General features: G+C 39.2%; 1 protein-coding gene across 4 annotated transcripts in view; it reads right to left on the minus strand.

Moving 5' to 3' along the window:
• Nucleotides 1-11,160, minus strand: part of DENND1A (DENN/MADD domain containing 1A) — a 520,043-nt gene that overhangs the window by 224,475 nt on the left and 284,408 nt on the right. For all 4 annotated transcript variants that reach the window (XM_010844030.1, XM_010844029.1, XM_010844031.1 and 1 more), the window contains one exon: nt 1,626-1,726. In XM_010844030.1, coding sequence (XP_010842332.1) covers nt 1,626-1,726 — 101 coding nt within the window. The remainder of the gene's footprint in view (nt 1-1,625; nt 1,727-11,160) is intronic.

Genomic DNA, 11,160 nt, shown 5'->3' on the forward strand with positions numbered 1-11,160 from the left:
CCCCACAACACAAATCACTGTTAACATTTTGGTGTCTTTCCTTCCAGATTTCTGCCTCTCTATATGTTTGTTTGTGTGTATCTAATTTTTGTGTTTTATATATATATATATATACACACATAATTTTTGTTTGTTTTTATAAAAATGGAATAGTGGTGACTGTAGCTATAAAATTAAAAGACACTTGCTCCTTGGAAGGAAAGCTATGACAAACCTAGACAGAGTATTAAAAAGCAGAGACATCACTCTGTCGACAAAGGTCCCTACAGTCAAAGCTATGGTTTTTCCAGTAGTCATGTATAGATGTGAGAGTTAAACCATAAAGAAAGTTGAGTACTGAAGAACTGATGCTTTTGAATTGTGGTGCTAGAGAAGACTCTTGAGAGTCCCAACCAATCTTAAAAGAAATCAACTCTGAATATTCATTAGAAGGACTGATGCTGAAGTTCCAATACTTTGGCCACCTGATGCAAACAGCCAGCTGATCGGTAAAGACCCTGATGTTGGGAAAGACTGAGGGCAGAAGGAGAAGGGGGCAGCAGAGGATGAGATGGTTAGACAGCATCACTGACTCTATGAACATGAATCTGAGCAAACTCCAGGAGACAGAGAAGGACAAGGAGCCTGGTGTGCTGCAGTCTGTGGGGTTACAAAGAGCTGGACACAATTTAGTGACTGAACAACAACAACATCTATTTTAGGGAAAGTTACTAAATCTTTTGCGGCCTTGGTTTATCGACCTGTGAAATGGAGCTAATAATACTTGCCTTACAGGGTTGCTGGAAGAATAAAATGAGATCACAGATGTAAAGAGATGGTCCAATAAGTGATGAGGGGACAGGAGGGAGGCACAGCAGAGATTCAAATGTGGCAACCATTGTTATCACTGATGTGAGTGATGGAGCATTTTCGTCTTCAGTTTTGGGACTCTGAGCTGCTGGTTTTAGACTAGATAACAATTTAGCAATCAAAACTTTCCAAGTAATGGAAAGTGAAAGCTGTACCATGAGAGAGGCAGAGGGACTACAATGACTTTCTCAGCTCCACCAATCCCTGCACACCCAAGCCCCTTGGAGTTCCTACCTGAAGCATCAAGACACAGCTAAGCCTCTTCCAGGAAGAATTCCAAGTCAGCCTCCCTCCCTTCTTCAACTAAAACACATTTCACTCAATAGTGAAATTTCCTTCAAAAGACTTCCCCTCAAAAGAGTGTTTTGAAGCCTGGCTTGTACTCCCAAACCACAGCTGAGGGCAAGTCTTACAGAACGTGCCAGGGCATAGCTGAAACTTGAAGACCTTGGGGATCTCGATTGTTCCTGACACCAGTTTCCAATTTGTCTTAAGGAAAAAAAAAATCACACAACTATTTGGTGCTTTGGTTTCCCTACACCAAGGAATGGGGAAGGTATTATCTACCCACTTGAACTCTCTAGAACGCCATGATGTATATCAAAGCTGTTTGGAAACAAACAGGCCAGTGCAATCTGGTGATCTAAAATTCAGATCACTTTGAAGTTAATATTTTTAACTTATAGTCATCAACCGCATTACAAGTTATTGACCTGAGATGCCTGATCATTCTCTGGAGAAGGAACAGCAGAGGACAGGGTGGGCAGTGGCCTTACCAGCAGTAGTCCAGCAGATGTGGAGGCAGGACAGGGATGTACACGTGCTGCCAGAACATGGGGTAGAGCATCGCAGCAGACCCGTGGATGCAGGCAGTCAACTGCAACAGAGATTAAAGATTCAGAGCTAAACAGCTGAAGTTGGGAAACACTCATTTGAGTTCAACAATAAAATTAAATATATACTTATCAACATATTTAGAATAAGTTAACTCAATAACCCTAAATCAAACTTAGTAAGAGCTTCATTTTCCAAAAAATGTATTTTTTTTCATGATTATGAAGCTAATATACAATGACAGTAGAAAATTTAGAAACTGGAGAAAAAGATTAAAGTCTTCACCATCTGAAGATAACTTAACATTTTGGTATATTATTCATACATGTGTATGTGTATGCTCAGTCATGTCCGACTCTTTGAGACCCCATGGACTGTGGCCTGCCAGGCTTTTCTGTCCATGGAATTTTCCAGATAAGAATACTGGAGTGGGTTGTTATTTCCTATTCCAGGGAATCTTCCTGACCCAGGGATCGAACCTGCCTCTCTTGCATTGGCAGGCAGATTCTTTACTACTGTACTGCCTGGGAAACCCATTACCTATATATGGACTTTTCTAATAAAATCAGGATTACTGTAAACACAGTGTTAACTTTCCCTTTAAGTTAATATTATTTGCTGGCGTTTTCCCATATCTTTAAGTATTCTTAGAAAATATCTTTTAATGCCACCCAATGAATTTCTCATATTATATTTAAGCACTCTTCCATCATTAAATTATATACTTGGATCAACTCAATAACTTTTATATATGGTCCCTACATGCAGAATTTAAAGACAAAGGTTATAAATATTTTAAGGCACTTAACAAATATAGTAATACAAATACAATAAATGTATTCATATAATAAATAGATAAAGGGTTGAGGCTCTTTATACTCCCCCAGCCATGTACTGGACTGCTTGGCCTCTCTGTACCTCACTGTACCTATCTTCATTTTATTTTTACTTCTCTGATCATGACTGAAGTTGAACATCTTATTATATGTTCTAAACTATATTTCTTAAGTAAATGATCTGTTCATATTCTTAGTCCACTTTTTCTAAAGAGAATTTAGTATATTTTAATTGATTGAGAAGAAATTCTGGATATGCAAAGGACAGTAATCTTTTGTAAGGGTTTTTGAAAATAATTTATGCTTATTTAACTTTCTTTGAAGTTTTGGGTAAAGAGAAAGCTTAAATAATTACATGGGCAAATATTTCCCTTCATGATGGTTTCCACTGTTTTTATACTAAGTCCTTCAAATTCTTCCTCAGCATTTAACTCTTTAATCCATCTGGAATTAATTTTGGTTTAAGGGCTAAGGTGAGAATTTATTTTTTCCACAGAGTTAATCAATGGCTCCAACACTGTTTACTAACATCCTTCCACTCCCTCCTTTTTTGGCCTGTCTCTATTTCATATTTCTTTTTTTTTCTTAAGAGTTACATATATGACACAATCAGTATTTGATATAACAGAAAAATTAGGAAATGAAGATACAATGGAATAAAACTGCTACAAAATTCAATACAGTGAAAGAAGGAAAAAACCAACACCTTTGGAGATAGGGCTATGAAGTGACAAAAGCCAACAACACATGTTTCTTTCTGTCTTTTTTCTTTAATGTTTCTTCGGTTTCTGGGAAGCCTGTTCCCATGAGGACTTTTCTTCTTTTGGAAGCTGTTAACCAGCCTTTGCTGACAGAAGGACATTTACGTGGCAAAAGAGTGACGCGGCAAGGCCCAGTTAAAAGAATCCCAGAGGTTAGTGTAACATGAACAGCTTTAAATTGGATATTCTGCTGATGGTTCACAGTTGTGAGAGCTGTGTATTAAACCCAAGGCTGCTACTTTTTTCCCCTCCTTTTCCCTCCAGACCCTGTTCTTTAAATCAGGTACATGCCATGAACAGGAGCTCATCCAACAAGCGCTCAAAAGCAAGTCCCAGTGACTCTGACAAGGCTTGTAGGTTTAATCCATCTTTTCTCAACCCATTTTGGTAGGTTTCCACATAAAAAAGGCTGTCTGTCATATTATACATGACTAATATCTTCGGGCTTAGAAGAGATAAAAAATCTTTGCTGGTGTTGAGTGAGTGGAAAATGAACCAACTTTACTCCAACTCCACCCTGAAGTCAGGCTGGAGGGTTTACATCAGCCTTCAATCCCAGCTCTCTTCTTCTCCATCCTTTAACCAAGTGCCAGAGTACTCATTCTAAAGTGCAGGTCCAGTCATGTAACATCCTGCTTTGAATGTGCTTGGGGGCATACCTGGAACAGGCATGTCTTCGTGTCTGCAGCTCCCCATCTACCTATAGAGAAGCATCTCCAGCCACAGTCCCTGCGATCTTCTCCAGGTTTATCCTTGGAATAAACTGTTTGCAGATTTACGAGTAGATATGTACTCCTTTTCCTGCCCTCTGTATTCCCACAGGCCCAGATCCATGACCCTAGAGTCTGTTCACTATCTTCTTCTGCAAAGCTTTGCATGGCTCCACTGGGCATGTGTCTCCTTTATTGATGGGATTATAACTGTGTGGGTTTGTCCTCTCACTGTAAAGGGCAGAAGGACCCTGTCTCTCTTATGCTCAGTGGCACAATAAATATACACATATATACACATTTATGTGCTAGGTAATGCAATATTTATTGAATAAATAAAAAACAATTCCCACTTAGAATATACTCATAAAGACAGCTAGTGGCTTGGTTTTTCATGCTCCTTGACCACCATTTTCATGAGTCTCGGAGAATAGGGTTTAAGACTCAAATTCCAAAATAATAACAGTAAGCTTAGACATACAAATACACTACTTTTGGAAAATCAAGTCAATGGATTCATCCATCCATTTATTTAATAATATGCCTACTCTGTAACTCTACAACACACCAAATAAATAAAAGCACTTAAAAATCTGTATGGTGCCACCCAGATACAAGGTGGTATCATCATATGTATTCACCAGTAATTCTCTTTGAAAAAGTCTTTTAATAGAATGTTCCTGGTTAAGACAGAACTTGAATACCGGCCTCTTTTTAGTTTAAATTGGTTTGAGTCTAAATCCTATTTCAAGCAACACAGCGGCACGGATCTTATCTTCAGACAATGTCCTTTTCATGTCTCTTTAGCCTAAAAAAACCCAAAAAAAACTAGCAAGCTAAATTACAAGGTTTTAAAATTACTTATCCTTCCTAAAAATCAAACTTAAGATGTCTGATCATCATTTTCATTGGGAAATTTTCTCAGTGCCAAATCTCTGCAGCTATAATAAAATGCTCTTACCCATTTGGTTAAAAAACAAACAAACAAACAAAGAGTTCTTTGGCTCTTTTCCAAAATACTAAATGACACACACAATGTGTATCATTTCTTAGAAATAATGGCTACATGGACCACAGAAAAGCATTATGATACATCTTTGCTTAATCAGAAATAATATATATTCCATACATTATCATTAGCCACTTACTTTAAAAAAACAAACCTCTAAAACCAACCCTATTAAAAAAAAATAAGAGTCCTAAAGGACTACGCTCATTCCTTACAGAATACAAAATTTAAAAGTAATGAAAGTATATAATTTGGATTGTCATCAACAAGGGGGTATTGTGAATATTTAATTGAAGTGCAAGTTGAGGAAAATGATCCTATCAAAATCTCACTCAGTGGGAGAATAGAAAGATAGTATGTGTAAAATTTGCCCAAAGTCATTAGTCACAATGAATATTCATCAGAAGCCAATTATCAATCCCATTTAATGACACCCCAAAAGATTTTGCCCTAAAGCAGCTGAATAGTCTAAGACTCCAGACAAAACTAGACAAATTACACAGCCAACAGCTAGTCTAGCCAGGACACAAATTGTAAAGTAAACCACTGGTGGGTTTTTGGACGCACTTTTAGCAAATTCTGTCCTCAATTAAAGGTGCACAAGGTCAGTCTGATTTTGGAGCTTTCTTTTTGGCTGCATAGTTTCCTTTGAGGCAGAGGGAGAGAAAGGAGAGGCAGTGGAGGTAGGATGCGAATGAAGAGCAATCAAGGATAGGGTTTGAAAGATCAGAGACACTTTTTTTTTTTTTTTTAAATTTGAGGTATTTCTTAGGGATAATACCCAGATTGTCACAATCTTAGATACCAATCCAACTGACTCCTAAGAGAATCCTGCAATTTAACATGGAATAAAAGTAAAGAGACCTTCATTAAGGAAAAAAAGGAATCTCAACAGTGTATGTGCCAGGCACCCTGCCAGGGGTTTACGTGTTAAGTCACTTTAGTACTTCAGTTGTGTCCAACTCTTTGCGACCCTATGGATTATAGCCCACCAGGATCCTCTGTCCATGGGATATTTCAGGGATATTACTGCAGCAGGTTGGCATTTCCTACACCAGGGTATCTTCCTGACCCAGGCATCAAACCCTCCTCTCTTACAGCTCCTGCATTGGCAGGCGGGTTCTTTACCACTAGCGCCACCTGGGGGTTTGTTGTTGTTGTTCAGTCACTAAGTCGTGTCTGACTCTTCACGATCCCATGGACTGTAGCCCACCAGGCTCCTCTGTCCATGGGATTTCCCAGGCAAGAATACTGGAGTGGGTTGCCATGCCCTTCTCCAGGGGATCTTCCTGACCCAGGGATCGAACCCACGTCTCCTGCATTGCAGGCACTGGCAGGCAGATTCTTTACCACTGAGCCACCAGGGAAGCCCCTGGGTGTTTAGGATCTTGCAAAATACTGTTTTAGAGGTAGGAGTTTGTGTGTGTCTGTGTGTACACATATGTATTCAACACCACACTTCACAGATAAGAAAACAGTTTCACAGGTGAAATGACTTGCCCAAGGCCACACAGCTTGTAAGTGACAGACGGGACTCTGTAGTAAGAGACATTTCCAGGTCTGTCAGACTATAATAGGCACCTCCACAACACAAAAGTTAACTACGAATGTTTTGAGTGTCTATACTGTGCCAATACACCAGGCTCAGGATTCTGAACTAGGTGACATATTGTCCCTGTTGGCATGGCCAAATTATGTAGAATTTGCCATGCTGTTAGATGATCAAATATCTAAAAGCACAATACCAATCAACAGAAAATGATTTTAAAAACAAACACAGCTGATCATTTCCTGAGGATAAGTTACATTTAAGTAAGGTAGTGTAGTATCTTTAATCCATAGGAAATTCTAGACAATGAAGTAACAAGTGTTAAAGGGAAAGGTTTACATTCCCATTTGGGCACTAGAAAGTCCTGCTGGAAAGTCTGGCTTTCACACATTTTCATGGAGCATCCACTAAATCTCTTTTTGATCTGAGCAAGTCATTTCCACTCCTGGGTCTCAATATAGAAAACAAGAGGTTAGATTACATGATCCCTGTCCCCACGTTCAGTTTTGACAACTTTGATCTAGAGGAACTGCTTACCCTTTGACATAAAGAATGTTTCTCCTCTGCCCCAGTTCACTTTCCTCAACCATACTAAGTACAAGGACAACAGACTGTCTCAAAGTTGGTCTTGCTCTCTCATCTCTGCAATCACGGGCACACCTGAGATTCATGTGGTCTCCGGGAAGCACCACCTTTCAATCATCTCATCTCCATCACCTGACTGTGGAGGGTACAGCCTTCCTCCATGCTTGGCCCTTGACACTCTAAAGGTCTCAGAGGTAGATAATCTTAGGAGACCACGGGCATGAGACTAAAGATGTGAGTTCCTCAAGGACAGAGACCACATTTGATCCTCTCTTTATCTCTAACTATGCTTAATACAGAGCAGGTGCTGAGTAAGTGTTTGGGGAATGTTAGAATGCCTTCACCTTAACATCATGAGGAATGGTAGACAAGATTATCACACATTTAAGAAACTGCCTAATATATCATAACTAGAAGCTAAATTCTGAAAAGATATTGAGATTGCAAGTTTCAAAAGTTGAAAAAAAGGAAAAAAAAATCAGATCATCAGATGGTCAGAGTCATTCTTCAAATACAAGAACTCAGAATGTTAAAAGATTAAACTGACACCGGCTTCATCACAGGGTTAGAGGCATCTGGATTTCTCCTCTGAACCCTAACATCAGGAAACTGATAAAACGAATATAGAAAGAATATCAGATTATTAACCTTAAAGATGGGTCATTTTTCAGTCTACTTATTTCAGCCAAGGATAATCTTATGTAGAACAACTGTACAAAACTGTATGAATCTTACAAAAGTTGTTAGCTTTCTCAATTTGAGAACTAGATTCTTCTATTTAATTATAAGGCACCTTATAATTAAAGTCATAAGGAAGTAAATGGTGCAGTGATTCAGACAATGTGATTCAAAGAGTGTTTTGATTTTTATTTTACTCTCACATGTAAAACCCACTATAAGATCAGCAAAAAGTCTTCAGTAAAACCTTCAGGGACTCTGAAAGTTAATGTACTCAAACCTTCGAAGAGTATCAGAAAAACCTTTAATTATAAATGGCTCAATTGTATTTACTATACTTAGTGAGGGAAGAGTTGACTTTTCAAGAAACTATCCAAGATGCTTTAGGGGAAAGAGAATTTAGAAAACCTAAGAAATTAAAGGCCTTCAGCTATTCTAGACAGAAAGTGAGCATGTGAGCAGAAAGAAGGAAAAGAGTAAAGAATGCTCTGCTTTTCTTAGAAGTCAAATTCAATGCTTCAGTATTTTTTTTTTTTTTTTTTGTGGGGTTGGAAGGTCAATCTTTCTTCAAATAGTTTTTCTTTCAGTTGGGTGGAACCCATCTTACCGCTTGCTTCTCCACTATTCTCTGGGGAAAGGGAAGGGGAAAACTTCCACAAAAACCAACATAGCACCATGGAGTCAAGTTGAGTGCCTTCCACTAAGAGAAAGATCATCCAGACCAGGAGGAAGTTTTCCCAGGCAATCACTTGCCTACTCAATCGCGTCTCTTCCCGCCCTCCCCTCTTTGTTCTTAAAGCTACTTACTAACTAGAGTGATCAGAGTAAGTTATTAACCAGAGCAACAAGTTTCACGCCAAGATCTGACACTTCAAAACATCAAAGCAATTAAAACCATCAGAGAAAAGTTTTAGCTACCAAAGCAGAGGCAGACTCTGTGGTATTACAAACTATGTGTAAATAAGCCTGCAGCATCACACGTGGGAAACTGCGGACTTTTTTGTAAGATAATAGAGACAAAAGATAAAATTACATTGGGATTGATAACAATTCATTTTAATTCATGGACAGCCACTTCTCCATTCTGTGCCTGTGACAGTCTAATTGATCCTGGAGTCAGGACGTGCCCTGCAGATCCCTGAAAAGGTGCAACCATTGTCAGTGAGTTCCAGCTGGCACTCAAGAAAAAAAATCTATTTTCCACCTCAAGTCTAGCATAAGTGAATATTTATATTTCTTTGAAAATATTTCCAAGGTCATAATTTGTATTTAGCTAATTTACTGCTTTAATAAAGAATCACATTTTTTAAAAGAAAGGAAGCATAATTGAACACAGAATCATGAATACCTAGCTATCAGTAATCCCATATGTGAAAAAGAAACTAAGAAAACTTGAGGTAGTAGGAGTTACTAGATTTGAAGGCACAAGGAAAAAAAAAAAAAAAAACTCCCCCTGTATAGTTTTGTCAGATAAATTCAATCTCAGAAAGTAACACTGAATTCAGAAAGATTGAAGCTATGACCAGATATCACAGTGACCACTTACTAAGCATTTACTATCTGCCAAGCACTGTTCTAAGTGCTTCACATATACAATGTAACTCATTTAATCTTCACTGTAGCCCTATAAGGAGAAGGCAATGGCACCCCACTCCAGTACTCTTGCCTGGAAAATCCCATGGACGGAGGGCCTGGTAGGCTGCAGTCCATGGGGTCGCGCAGAGTAGGACATGACTGAGCGACTTCACTTTCACTTTTCACTTTCATGCATTGGCGAAGGAAATGGCAACCCACTCCAGTGTTCTTGCCTGGAGAATCCCAGGGACGGGGGAGCCTGGTGGGCTGCCGTCTATGGGGTCGCACAGAGTCAGACACAACTGAAGCAACTTAGCAGCAGCAGCAGTAGCCCTATAAAGTAGGTAGCATTGTTGTTCTCATTTATAGATGAGGATATTAAGATTCCTAGATGTCAAGGTCTTGGATATTGTGTGATCTTGTGTAAAGTCACAGTAGTGGCAGAAGTAGGCTATAAACTTAGGGAGATGAGCTCCAGAGTTTGTGCTCTTAGCTCACAGGAAACTGCTTCTGTGATACGATCTGAATTAAATCGATAATTACCGAGTATACACTATGTGTACACACCATGCCCTCAAGCAATTCAAAATAGAGAGAAAAAGATCAAAATGCACACAATCAACTTCAACACAAAAGCATTATGAAAGAGGTGCTATAACATAGGTTCAAGTGTGCTAGCATATAAAGAAGGAATCTTTAATTCTGCCTGGGGCAAGAATCAGGCCTGCCTGCCAGAAAAAGAGAGAGAGAGGCAGGAGGGCAGAACCTGGAAGGATGAAGACAGGAAGCAGTTAGTCTTGCTCCCTGGGAGTCTGCTCTGGTGGTAATGCTGGGTCAAATGAACACAGCAGTTTCTTAGGCCACTCCAGCTCTACGCAGTAATGCCTGTGGAGATTTGAACAGGAAATGACAATTTAGTCAATGACTATGTGACTAGTGAGAAGTGGGTGGATATGGAAAATCTCATACGAGTTGCCATGACTATTCTGTTGCTTGGATTCATTCACCATCTACTCTCACCAGTTGTACTAATTAAATCTTCAGAGCTCTTCCAGGATCTCTATCGCCTTCTTTGCTTCAGAAAGTCAATCAGTTTATTGCCCCAAAAAACTAGGATTCAGAGTCAACATTTATTAAATGAGTAGTATGTGTCCAGCAATGGGCTACGGGCTTTCATATCTCTGAAAAACTCTGAGGGGAGTATTAACACTACCTTCTTTTTACTGAAAAGATTAAGTTTCCCGGGGCAACATGGCTAGGGAGGATCAAGTTACACAGGAAGAACTTCAACAAAACCATCTTGACTTGAAGCCTGGTGCTCTCTCCTCCTCTTGTCCTTTTTCTTGGGAAAAGCTAGCAGAAGCAGGGCTGTCTGAATCATCTAGCAGGGAAAACACATGGATAGCAAGACAGCACAAGAGAAAATACATGAATTTTCACAAGGTCTATATGAACTCCTAATGATATAGTCTAACCTCACATCATACTTCATTTGCTCATCAGTGACCATGCTTTCAGCTTGCAGAAATAAAAAAAAAAATTGAGTTCTTGACTTCTGACCACACAGTAGGTGCTCCAATTGTGTTAACAAACTCCACACAGATGTCTGCCAATGTGAGTGCCATTAGGGCTTTTTCAAGTATATTAAGATGTCAGTGACTTGGAAGGAAAGTTATGACCAACCTAGACAGCATATTAAAAAGCAGAGACATTACTTTGCCAACAAAGGTCCATCTAGTCAAGGCTATGGTTTTTCCAGTGGTCGTGTATGGAT

This window comes from Bison bison, unplaced genomic scaffold, assembly GCF_000754665.1.
Source record: "Bison bison bison isolate TAMUID 2011002044 unplaced genomic scaffold, Bison_UMD1.0 scf7180017864193, whole genome shotgun sequence".
Lineage (NCBI taxonomy): Eukaryota > Metazoa > Chordata > Mammalia > Artiodactyla > Bovidae > Bison > Bison bison.